Source organism: Abramis brama (genome assembly GCF_963993115.1).
Source record: "Abramis brama genome assembly, chromosome: 1".
Taxonomy (NCBI): Eukaryota; Metazoa; Chordata; class Actinopteri; order Cypriniformes; family Leuciscidae; genus Abramis; species Abramis brama.
Window position 1 is genome coordinate 20,941,444 of NC_139963.1, and position 13,707 is coordinate 20,955,150.

General features: G+C 38.3%; 1 protein-coding gene across 2 annotated transcripts; it reads right to left on the bottom strand.

Moving 5' to 3' along the window:
• Positions 1-2,554: 2,554 nt before the first annotated feature.
• Positions 2,555-13,138, bottom strand: il2rb (interleukin 2 receptor, beta). 2 transcript variants are annotated; one of them, XM_084116618.1, is made up of 10 exons: positions 12,925-13,138; positions 10,353-10,443; positions 9,506-9,617; positions 9,339-9,408; positions 9,149-9,236; positions 6,272-6,405; positions 5,890-6,112; positions 5,689-5,788; positions 5,282-5,366; positions 2,555-4,028 (listed from the first exon to the last, which is right to left on the bottom strand). In XM_084116618.1, exons 2-10 carry the CDS (start codon positions 10,429-10,431, stop codon positions 3,336-3,338), a joined length of 1,584 nt encoding a protein of 527 aa, XP_083972744.1. In that variant the 5' UTR covers positions 10,432-10,443; positions 12,925-13,138; the 3' UTR covers positions 2,555-3,335. The 2 variants fall into 2 exon arrangements, with proteins under 2 accessions (XP_083972744.1, XP_083972743.1); XM_084116617.1 differs by having other exon boundaries at positions 9,506-9,620; positions 12,925-13,137.
• Between the last annotated feature and the right edge of the window lie 569 nt (positions 13,139-13,707).

The following is a 13,707-nucleotide window of genomic DNA, read 5'->3' on the forward strand; positions in this document are numbered from 1 at the left end:
CTTATACCACAGTCATGAGCTCACTACTGCCTACTAGTGGAGACCCGTTAAACCCAATTTCCTCAAAGACGGTCAAATCCAGTCAGGAAGCACCTATATGAGGACCGGATGCCAAGCCTTATGACAGGGTCAGGATCATCAAACACAACGCACTCAAAAAGGTAAGTCACGTAAGTTAAAAAGCGTGTTATTTCTCCACCTTCTCTCAGAAGACTATTTTGTAATGGTTCACTGAGTTCATTTTTCAGGCCACAAATTTAAGCTTGACTTTGTCTGGTTACACAAGCCACACTCCAAAGCAGTGAACGGAAACGGGTTGGCACTTATAAATGTCAGACCACATAGTACCTACAATAACTCTCTCTCTCTCACGCTCTCTCTCTCTCTCTCTCTCTCTCTCTCACACACACACACACACACGTGCTTTTTTGTAAAGATGACACTTACACCACTATATTTTTGGGGGATTTTATTTCAGTCTCAACAATAACATATAGGCTATGTAAGAGCTATGACTATCAGATAAGTAACTTATAATAATGTAAGAAACATAAAATAAGTATCAAACAAGTGCATTCTTTGTTAAGATAAAAAAAGCATATTTCATATATTTACAATATATATATATTTATATATTGTATATATATTGTATATATTGTATATTGTATTGTTTCATATATATTTATATTTACATTTTTTTTTTTATGAAATAAAATGCCTTATTCTTGAGATTTCTAAAAGGTACAATCCAGAAATGCTCAAATAATACCACAAACGTCCTTAAAAAGTTCTGTTAGAAAATGTAGGCTACAGATAACAGTATAAATGAGTGTTGTAATATCTCGAGAGATTTTTACGTCGAAAAGCCTGTACGCTTCTGCATACTTCAAAATGACACCCTGAATTTCTAAAAAAAAAAATCACATTTGAAAAGCAGCATACCATGTTCATAGCATTCCGTGGCATTAAACATGAAATAACCGTAAATAGCAGCTAAAAATCAAGCAAATGCTTTGCACTCGAACTTGAATATTAAAAATGTTGTTCATAAGTTGTTCTAAACCTGCATAAAGTTCTTTCTAATGCTAAACACAAAAGAAGATATTTAAATGATTACAGAATTTTCATTTTGGGGTAAACTATCCGTTTAAGACGCATTTAAACACATGTGTAAAAGAAAATCTTCTGGGTTCAGAGCGTTAAGCTCAATCAGCATCTCTGGCATTCTGCCAATTACCATAGACAAATATTTCAATGTGTCCCTCAGTCTGTAAAAACAGATTTGCTTTTTTCCCCTGTAATGCATTTACAATGAAAGTCTGTGGGGCAAGACATTCCAGAGGGTATAAAAACAGAAATGTAAAGCTTGCAAAAAACGTGTTATTCGAGCTGTAAATGTGTCTATATATCGTCTTGATTGCAGCGGCACTGACATTCTATTATTTAACCCAGAACATGCCTTTAAATCTAGCTTCACGTTGCTGTACAAAAGTATCTAGAATATAATGCAGCTGTTATAATGCAGCTGTTACTGATCTTTGAACTATTTGTGACTGTTTAATTCATTCAAGTGGAATATAGTAAAGCAGTGGCTCTTAAAGTTGTCATGAAATCAAAAGTGACCCTATTTACTGTGTTAGCGCACATTACCAGTCTTGTGGTAAACAATTTATCTGTGCAAGTTAAAATACAGAAACATTTTTATTTTATTTTTTTTGTCATGGTAAACTTTAATCAAAATCTAAAATCTGCTTCCGCTCTGGAATGGCATTCCTTCTCTGATGACGGCTCGGGTTGAATAACCTTAACCACTCCCCTCCAACTGTCAGTCTGCTATGTGCGAGGGATGGAGAGGAGGTGCGCTAAAATAAAACCCTGGCCTCTATTCAGTATTCTGTTTCTCTTGGAAATACGTCACAACTCTGAAGTAAAGTCGGTTGCAACTTCTGGTTCACTGGGACTTTAAACTAGATTTTTGTTGTTGTTGTTGTTGTTGTTGTTGTGAATTCTGTCGCCCACCAAGGTATTTTTCATAAATTTCCAGTCACATGTTTTAAGTTTACAAAACAGTCGTTTGATATGTTAGTATGTTACCACCTTGTATAATTTGTTGCTTTAAGGCCCGTTCACACAGAGGACAATAGCTATAACGCTATAACGATATAATAAAAAAATATCTAAAAGAATAGCAGAGTTCACAGCACAACTGTAACGACAACGGCACAGTGAAACGACAATGATGAACGATAAAAACGGGCAGCTGGTGTGGACGCTAAGATATTGTTATAGTTATCTTTATAGTTATCGTTCTTGGTGTGAACGGGTTTTTATTAATGGTTTAGTTCAATTTCACTGAAACACTTTTTAATCAGCTGTTTAGGTTCCCCTTGTGACAACTTACCCCAATAGAGTGTGAAAATATGTCTTGCTCTTGGGGCATGCTGTCACAGAAGGTCAAAGTGTGTTCAGTGAACAATAATAAATGTACCCTTTTCCTGAATAATAAATGTAGACATGTTTTATATAGCTTTATATATATATATATATATATCTATTCTGCTGTATGCAGACATCTACCTAATTCTCTTTTACTGTACTTTTACTCTCATCTACCTACTGTTGTTTTGTATGTTGTCATTGTCCCTTGCCATTATTGTTGCTTGTTCATTGTAAACCGTTCTTGATCCCTGGAAAGGCGCTATATAAATAAATCTTTAAGGTACACTACCATTCAAAAGTTTGGGGTCAGTGATTCTTTTTGTTTTTATTTTTATTTTTTGGAAAGAAATTAATATCTTTATTCAGCAAGGATGCAATAAATCGATCAAAAGTGACAGTAAAGTCAATTTTAATGTTACAAAAAGATTTCTATGTCAAATATATGCTGTTCTTTTGAACTTTCTATTCATCAAAGAATTATGAAAAAAGTCATCACGGTTTCCATTAAAATATTAAGCAGCACAACTGTTTCAATAATAATAAATGTTTCTTGATCATCAAATCGTCATATTAGAATGATTTCTGAAGGATCATGTGACACTGAAGACACTGAAATACAGCTTTACCATCACAGGAATTTACATTTTTAAAATATATTCAAATAGAAAATAGTTCTTTTAATTCATAATAATATTTAACTAAGGTAATTTTACTGTATTTTTTATTCAATTAAATGCAGCCTTGGTGAGCCTAAGGGACTACTTTCAAAAACCATTTAAAAAATCTTTCCAACCCCAAACATTTGAACGGTAGTGTATCTTTCTGACTTTCAAAACTAAACCTACCCAGAGGCCCCGGTCTCCCCCTATACAGACAGAGATGGACTGGACCTGCGCTCAGATGGATTTGTTGCTGTATTTCTGCATCTCCTTCAGGGTCAAATATCCACTCCCGCAGGGCTCAATCATGGAGGAGGGTCTAGCCACAGCGCCCTCTGCACGCTCAGAGGTGGAACTACAGCTGGGTGCTCTCACAGGTTCAGACCACGGTGTGATGATGGGCACCGGAGCGAAACTCTCTGCTGGGCGAACAGCACCGAGGGAACCTTGCAGTGACATAATGAAGGAAACCAGCGCATGTCCTTCCGCCGCAGCATCTTGGTCTTCATCACAGTTCTGCTCGTCAGGTATGTCGAACCCTGAATCCGGGCTCATCGGCTGTTCTATCTGGTAACTTGGGGTTTGCAAACAGTCATATGAAGACCCAGGCGACGAGAGAGTGGAGCTTGTGCCTTCCTCAGGGTGATAGGTGAAGTACACGGGGCAGGATTCGATGTAAAGAGAGCCCGAAAGCGATTTGCTATAGAAGTAGCCCATGTTAGAGAAACCAGATGATGAAGCATGGCTGGTGCCGCTGTTCTCAAGTCCAGAGTCCATCTGATTGGAGTGAACAAGCGCAGCAGTAGACATCTGAGCGTCGGGTTCCAACAAGGACAGGTCCCAAATATCAGAGATTTCTACAGGTGAGATATCGTCACATGACTGAGGGGTAAGAAATGGCCCATCTGAATTTTGACAGCCCAGCCAATTCTGTGGAAAGGAAAGAGGAAATGCATGTGGTCAGTGTGTGTTTTTCTGGCTTGTTGAGGGAAGATATGAGTAAGCATTTGCAAGAAATGCAGGTCTTGGCCACATCTGTAAACTTGGGTGTGTGTGAGTTTGTACTGTAAAGATTTTGCATTGGAAGAAAAGTGTGTGAACCTGATAATGTTATTGGTAGTCTCAGACATTTCTGCATGCTCAGCTGCGTTGGTGTGAATTCACAACATAGAAAGTGATAAGAGGGAATTGCCACAATACTGGTAAAAACAGCAATATCACCGTGAGTAAGGGGCGAGTAAGATAATTTTTTTGAAGGAAATTAATACTTTGATTCAGCAAGGTTGCATTAAATCACACAAAAATGACAGTAAAGACGTATAATGTTACGAAAGATTTCTATTTCAAATAAATGCTGCTCTTTTGAACTTTCTATTCATCAAAGAATCCTGAAAAATGTATGTTTCCACAAAAATATTAAGCAGCACAACTGTTTTATACAATGATAGATGTTTCTTGAGCATCAAATCAGCATATTAGAAAGATTGTGAAGATGTGAAGACTGGAGTATCAATCACCACAGGAATTAATTACACTTTAAAATATATTAGATGAGAATGAGACTAAAATGAAAACACACACACACACATATACAGTTGTGGTCAGAATTATTGGCACCCCTGGTAAATATATGGTCAAAGATGGCTGTAAATCTGCATTGTTTATCATTTTGATCTTTCATTCAAAACAAAAAAAACCATCTGGTGGGTTTGCTGTCAAAAATCTATTTTTTTAGTTTCATCTGACCATAGAACCTCATCCCATTTGAAGTTTATACTCCTGTGAAGCAAACAAGTCATAGCTAGACAATTTCGTTTAGTCACCCTGGTGTGATAAAAAAAATGTAAATATTCATGAAAATATACTTGAGAGATATTTTACTCATAAAAAATCTAGGGGTGCCAATAATTGTGGCCAACATCTTTTGGAGAAAAACATTTATTTCATAATGTGATTTTCCCCCAACTTTCAATTATTTTACTTCAATGAAAGGTTAGAGTTTTGTAATTTTTTTAAATGAAAGATCAAAAGGATAAACAATGCAGATTTATTTTTACAGCCATCTTTGATCATATTTACCAGGGGTGCCAATAGTTCTGACCACAACTGTGTTTGTGTATATATGTATATTGTAATAATATTTCACAATACTACTGTTATGCAGGAGATACAGCGGAACTCACCTGGAAATTTCCACCGTGAATGGTGTGAAGAGGCTGGAAATATCTGGATGGGTCTGGAACATGTTGATGGTTTGGTTTTAATAACCTGCAAAGAAATAATAACGCTTGATACAGATGCACAAACAAACACAAATATCAGGTACAAAGACCAACAGTTACATACTTTCACGGAAATACTGTAGAAACATACACACAGATGCCTACACAGCACTCTCCACAAATTAGGAGAGTGAAAAAAACTAGGCCTTGAACGTCTTAAAAATTGAGGTCAAATATTTGTTATTTTCTAACAAAGGGTCAATAACAAGGCATTTAAAAAATGTAAGAAATAGAATAAAAGACAAGGGGCAAGAAAAAGTCGATGAGGATGGGTTACTAAATAAAACACATACACATCTAATACTCACCGGTTGCTTTTCTTTAACTTATAGATGACCAAAGAAAAACCAGAGAGAACAAGCAAGACATGGAAGCCAATGATCAAAACTACACGCATATCATCAGTCACTGATGGAGAAAAAAGATGAAAACTGCTGTCATAAAATATGATGATCTTAGCTCACAAACAAATTATTATAAAATATTACTAGACTGGCAAGAGGCCCCACCTGGTGATGATTCTTCATCCCCTGAATTCACTAATGGCTTTCCAATCTCAGACCTCCAGGACACAGCAGGACTCCAGTAGCTCCATTCCCCCTTAAAGTAACCATCATTTATGGGTTCAACAGGCTTCACACGAACCCTGGCCTGGTACTCTTCTCCTACAGTCAGGAAATGATGGTTCAGCAGCACGGAACTTTCATGAGAGATATTCCAATGTTTTGCCATCTGTAAAATCATATATACACATAAAAAACACAAAAATAATATATAAAAAAACACACTCAAAATAATTTTGTAATTGACTTGGATGTGTTCAAATGAATGCCATTTTATTTGATTAATTCATTAGGGTAAATGTTAAATCAAACACAAATGTTTGCTTACCTCCCAGCTTGTATGTGTGGCTTTAAACTGCAATTGGAATTCATACTCTTTTATGTCTTGTGGAAAGTTACTGCCTTTACTCCACGTTATGTTATCCCTGCTTACAGTGGGTTTATCTGGTGGTTGCGTCTTAACTGTCATTAAAACAAACAAACAAATACATAAAAACAAACAAGAGAACAGTTACATTGATAAACATGTAGAGTCAAGTCATCATCGTTTCAATTGTTCTCAAGGAATCCAGGAATTGATCAAATGTATTCTTTAACTGTCACAAATGCATAAATGTAAATGTAAACAAAAAAGCAACATCCCCAGCCCCATCTCATAGCAATCAGGGTGCGTATTATTGTGGTGTTGCGGTGTCTGAACCCTCTAATTATGGCTTGAATGGCAAAAAAACAAAAGGTTTGGGTGTGTGTAATAGACAGATTTCATTTTACATATAGCATAAGGATTGACGTCATGGGGTCTCTCCTGGGAGCCCAATCACCTCCAAGTGGTAACAGAACGAGCCAATGAACATTGGCCAGTGAGATTTGCATGCAAAGTCACACCCACTCGGACATACTGGTATAAATAGGTCTGGCATTCTGTTCTTCTGCCTCCTCCATTCAATGGTGGGGCCACCAAGCCTTACATGAACATTCAACAGGTGGGGCGTGCAATTGTGGTTCAGTTGTGCCCGCAAAGTGCCGCCACCTGGCGGAATCGTCCGTGTCTCCCATCCAGGTTCAGCGGCGTCCTGTTTAACTTGGTGCAGGCAAACATTCCCCTGTACTGCATGCGGAGATTGCAGTCCTCCTGGTGAAGGACGCAATGGAGCCTGTCCCTCCAGCCAAGATTAAGTCAGGATTTTACAGTCCGTACTTCATAGTACCCAAGAAGAGCAGGGGGTTGCGGCCAACTCAATTTTACCTCGACACAGACCGTTTCTTCGCTTTGCGTTCGAGGGTCGCGCATATCAGTACAAGGTCCTCCCCTTTTGGCTGTCCCTGTCTCCCCGTGTCTTTACCAAAGTCGCGGAAGGTCCCCTCCCCCGCTGAGGGAGGTGGACATTCGCATCCTCAACTTTTCTCGGTGTGGAGTTGAACTCGGTCAGTATGACAGCGAGTCTCTCCAGCGAGTGCGCGTGGTTGGTGCTGAACTGCCTGAATACATTCAGGTGGAAAACAGCGGTTCAACTGAAACAATTTCAGAGGCTCCTGGGGTATTTGGCATCCGCAGCCGCGGTCACACTGCTCGGATTGATGCATATGAGACCTCTTCAGGCGGAGGTGCCATGGCATACTCCGTGTGACCATCACACCGAGCTGTCGCCAAACATTCAGCCCATGGTTGGACCATGGCTTTCTATGGGCCGGAGTGCCCCTATAACAAGTATCCAGGCATGTTGTTGTCACAACAGATGCCTCAACCACGGGCTGGGGTGCCGTGTGCAACGGGCATGCTGCCTCGGGCTACTGGACAGGAGCTCGACTGCAGTGGCATATCAACTGCCGCAAGTTGCTAGCAGTACTCCTTGCCCATGCACGACGTGCCTAACTTCAGGGTCCGAGTGTCAGCCGCATAATCTATGGAGATATGCTTCAGTCTATCTGTATATGTGTGGAAAATTACTATGTTTATGAATTTCTTAGCCAATCAGAATCCTTCAGCCTGTAAGCAATGACGTAGCTTAGCCCTTGGAAATGGTATAACTGCTGAGATCTTTGTAACTGTAAGCGGGGCGGCCTACAAACTCCTGTGTGAGTCTTGAAGCTGACTTCTGCTGAGGAAACTGCAAACTATCTTCAGTAAAACTTTTCTTAAATTTTTTATAATTCTGACTCCGGGTCTTCTTTCAAACATCTGGTCCTTGGGTCCTAAACTGTTAACCCCTTACATCTCCAACACTCGTAACACAGATCAGAGGCTACGGCATTTTCCATAGGGACCCCATGACGTCAGTCAATTGTAACGTTGAACATGGCTGACTGAATGGGAACGTTTAGGTTACTAATGTAACTCCTGTTCTCTGAAGGAGGGAACGGAGACGTTACGTCCCCCCTGCCACAGCCCTAAACCACTGTTAAATGGCCGGGATCCTGTCTCGGCTCCTCAGCAAAACATGAATAAAGTGAGTAATGCCGACCCGTATGTCCTGGTGGGGGTGACTCAGCATGCAAATCTCATTGGCCAATGTTCATTGGCTTGTTCTGTTACCACTTGAAGGTGATTGGGCTCCCAGGCGGGATCCCATGACGTCAGTCCGACGTAACATCTCCATTCCCTTACACAGGGAACGGGGGTTACATTTGTAAACTAGACGTTTTTATTAAAACAACAACAACAACAACCTTAAAGGCACAGTTCACCCAGAAATGAAAATTGTCTTTATTTACTTACCCTCAATTTGTTCCAAACCTGTATGAGGTTTTTTTTCTCCTGCTGAAAACAAAAGAAGATATTGGTAACCAGAGTTTGTAACTTTTTTTCCTACTATGGAAGTTAATGGGCCCCATCAACTGTCTGGTTACCAACACTCTTTAAAATATCTTCTTTTGTGTTCAGCAGAAGAAAGAAAATCATAGAGGTTTGGAACCTGTATGCTTGAGGGTGAGGGTGAGTAAGTGATGACAGACTTTTTAATATTTGGGTGAACTATCCCTTCAGCCATGTCTTCACCAATTTTAAATGCCCTTATCAAAATAATTATTTCGTACTGTGATGACAGTGTTTTGCTCATTTAAATAGCAAAATCGTCTTCCAGGCAATTTCTTTTTTACTGTTACAATTACTCCTGCTATTCTCTAATTTCAGTCATTCTGTATTTGTTTTTTTTACATTAACCTGCCATTTTAAACATATCACTAATAGCAGAATTAATCCACTTACTGTGTCGGCCAGGGTGAAAATGCAGATTAGTTCTGACAGATCCATTACAGGTTACACTCAAGCAGATTTTGTTCATGAAAAAAAAATGCTGTGTTTGAGAGAGAGAGAGGGGAACGTAAGAAGACAATCCAAACTGATCAACTCCGGTGAATTGTAATTTAACTTAACTGAGAGATCTATTTCTACTCACTTTTTTTTCATAGGTTATAAAACAACCTCTGGTAGAATGTGATTGACTGCTTAGTGGCACCAGCTCACATCTACACACAAGTTCAAATTTGATTCGAATTTGAGAAAGGTTTTTTTTATCAATGTTAAATTTGTCCAATCTGAGAAGTGAAACTAAAATTTACAAACCTTTTTTCGTCTTTGTTCCCCACAAGCTCACATCGCTGGCCGGAGTAATTTGTAGAGCTTCGCCATACACAAGAAATCTTTGTCAAGTAGTCACTCACACATGAAAGATCTTCTGCTTTTGGTAAAACCAGAGGACAAATGTTATAAGTGGATAGAAAACATTTAAAAGTAAACATTTATTTTGTCTTATTTTGGGTAGTTCACCCAAAAATAAAAATTCTGTCATTAATTACTCGCCCTCATGTCGTTACAAACCCGTAAGACTCTTGAAGATTCTTCAGAACACAAATGAAGATGTTTTTGATGAAATCTGAAAGATTTCTGTCCTTCCATTGACAGCTTACGCAAACACCACTTCCAAGCCCCGGAAAGGTAGTAAAGACATCATGAAAGTAATCCATGTGACAGAAATCTCTCAGATTGCATCAAAAATATCATCATTTGTGTTCCGAAGATGAACGAAAGTCTTACAGGTTTGGAACTACATGAAGGTGAGTAATTATTGACAGAATTTACATTTTTGGGTGAACTATCCCTTTAAGAAAATTAGCATAAATATACCCAACTAACATTATTTGGCTGCCAGAATGTTCTCTGAACATTACTGAAACATACCTTTTTAAATTTGTTTAGTTACGAAAGCTTTCTTTACAGATATAGAATGATTGTTTGTTCCTTCCCTTAAAAATAATTAGGGAAAGAACATTCTGTTAGTTATTTTAAGATTGTCTCAAAAAACCTCCCTGCAACGTTCTGAGAACATTATTTTATGACTGTAAAAAAAAAAAAAAAACGAAACAGGAAGCAAATACTAATGTTAGGGAAATGTTCTGCGTTTGTAAGGTACCTGTTTGTATGTTATTGGACAGGCCAATTCCATAAAGTATGATGAAGATGAAGAAAGGAGTATACCAGTAATCCTTCATCACTACTTGGATCTGAAACACACATATAAAACATAATTTTTTTTAAAATACATCTTTAGTATAAAACAATATTTTACTCTAAACAATGTTCTAAACAATGAAAGTGTATGGGGAAAGAACTGTCAAGCTCAAAAATGATACCAAAGTAGCCCATATATGTTATACTCCAAGTCTTCTGAAGCAAATAGATTTTTTGTATTGAGAATAGATCAAAATAAAATCTTCCATCGCCATTCATTTTTTATTGTATGGACACGATAAGCTTGGACATTCTGCAAAGCAGTTCTCAGTAATAACATTCCACAAAAGTAGCAACACACAATGTTTCATCCATTTCATCCATCATTTCATCATTCCATATGCATATTAACTCAAAATCTGGCTTCCTAAAGTCATTTATATGAGGTTAAAACTTGGACTCAACGCAGTGCTACTATTGTGGTTGTCCCATTCTGTTGTCTAAATATTAATATCTATGGTGATGTCTGTGTGGTAATCGGATGATATTATCTATTCTGATCTGTTAATAACTCAGTAAACTGCTATGAGGTCACAAACTGTCGCTATGGAGATTTGACTAAGAGCGCAACCGCAAAGCTGGTTTTTTACCTGTGGCTGAAAGTGTGAAACAAATGCACACAATATTGCTCCTAGGAAGGAGAACTAAGTTTAGTCACGCTGAACTGGGATGGTAACACAAAGGTTCTGGGTTCAAAGTCGGACCCGAAATTATCCAATCAATGCAATGAAAGAATATTTTATCTGCAAGGCAAAAACACTTGACCAGTTAAACTAGCACTAACTATTTCTATTATATATATATTAATGCTACGTGTACTGTACTTGACTAACTGGGACTTCTCACAGCACCTATTTGGTTGCTTCTAAATTTCATTGCTTCTATTTTTCTCCTTATTTGTAAGTCGCTTTGGATAAACGCTTCTGCTAAATGATTAAATATAAAAATCATATGTCCAATCACTTACAAAGCACTTACTTAGCACTCCACTCTTCAAGAAGCTGATTTATGTAATTTTTAAACCTTAAAGGGATAGTTCGCTTAAAGATGACAATTCTATCGTCATTTACTCACCCTCACATCTTTCCAAACTTGTATGACTCTTTCTTTTGTTCAAAAATGTCAAGAACGATAAAATGCTAAAAAAGGGTGAGTTTAGTTTTTTTTTTTTTTACATTTGTGCACAATAATGCAAACAGCCAGTTAGCCAGAGGAGCTTTAATTTTTAAAATACAGACTTTCACTTTTAAATGGCATCGCTGTGGCTTTTTACCTGACAGGATGTTGCCCAAAGAAAACGGTAAACTGCAAAGCACGCATATTGAATTCCATTGCAAAATTCTTTAGGTGCGCATATATGACGCAAGCTAACTTTGGCACTTTTGCTGAGTGGGCCATTGTCAACAGCGCACCCCTCTTTGTGAGTGGGTGGTCAAACTGTATACAGGCAATTTCCACTAACACTACAAAACGACACCCACAGGCAGCAACAAAAACCCTCAGCTGTAACCGTAAGGTGACTTCTTGTAAAAAGGCGCACTTGTAGACTGATAGCCCAGAAGATGCCTTGCCTGTAAAAGTCAAATCAAACAGTGACAGGACACTCTACAGCAATCACTGACGGTGCGGTTTCACTTGAACACATTTAAAAGTCAGCGCTGAGTAATTCGGATAGCAGTTTATTTGACACACGAGTTTCAACCTCAACTACTGATCTGAGTGATCGCTGCACTCAGTTTCAACACTCTCGGTTTCACAAAACGCTTCCTAGCTTCTTGGGTTATTCTTAAGAGCACATGAAGTTTTATAGGAACTAACTTGTCTTTGCATTGGTAAATTAACTAAAAAAGTTTATTCACCAATGCGTAATGAGTATTCACCAATTTATTTACCAATAAGTGGTGATTAGTCACCACTTATTGGTAAATAAATTGGTGAATACTCATTACGCATTGGTGAATAAACTTTTTTTTTATCAACCCATACAATGACCCCAAGCATCTGGACACTAAAGTCACACTTAAAAAATGTCTAAATGTCAATTGCATCAGACAGCTAAATATTAAAACATCTGCTAAAAAAATATTCTACATCTTTTCTCAGAACTATCTTTCTACTCACTTTTTGTGTCATTTTGCGAGGGGGAGTTTTAGTGAATGAATTCAGTTTTTTACTGGTGCACATCTTCCAGATTGATTCACATCGACATAAAGTCACAATACGCTTAGTTTTCAACAGTATAACTATTGTAAAACCTAACAAATTTCTTCTTGTGAAACGTTTTGCTCAAAGTAAATGCTTATTTGCAATTGCAAATATACTGCATATACTGCAATGACATCCATTTTTTATTGCGGCTCAAGTGTTAGGGTCAATCGCTGTCAAATCAGTCAAATCAGCTCAGTTGTTGTTTGATATACAATGCATCATTGCTCAACCCAGCAGTCATTTAATATCGCAAGCGTAATACTTACCCTTTGCCTTCAGCTGACTGTCAAACAGCTGTCTGCACAGGCAGCATGGATGCTGAGGTCTGTCTGTCTACCTGACCACCTACTCTTCATTCTCCTCTCTTTACCGCTCTTGCTCTATCTGCCCCTCCCCCTTACCTCCATCTGTCAGGAGGATCTCTCTCTTTCTCTATCACTCTACTCCTTCCTTTCTGTTACTCATCCTCTCTCTCTCTCTCTCTCTCTCTGTCTCTCTCTCTGTCTCTCTCTCTTTCTCTCTCTCGCTCTCTCTCTCTCTCTCTCGCTCTGCAATTGCATTTTCTTCCTCCCTGCTCGATGTATGACTAACCACAATGTTTGCTGACATGTTTACAAAGCTAAATCAAGAGGTCAGAGGGCCCGAAGAGATATAATTTCCTCTCAATCTTTCTTTGATGCAAGGATGTTCTTTTCTTATTGTTTATAATGTATTATTTGTATATTTTATTGTTGTGTCTTAGTATACGCAATTTTGTGAGAGTCTGAACTTTGATTTTTAGAGCAAGATTATTACAAGTCATTGGAGAGGCCAGGGAAATGTGAATTTCTTGGTTTTTGATAAGAGTGAATATTAGCCACCTGGGCCCAACGCTGGGCTCGACACGGCGCCTGAGCGGTGCTCTGAGCACAAAAGTTTGATGAGGACCACATCCTGTTTCATACAAAACTTTTTATACCCACAAACTACACACACACACTCAGAAAACATGCATATAAACAATCACATGCATGCATGCATGCAGGAATCCACATGCACCGACAAGTGAT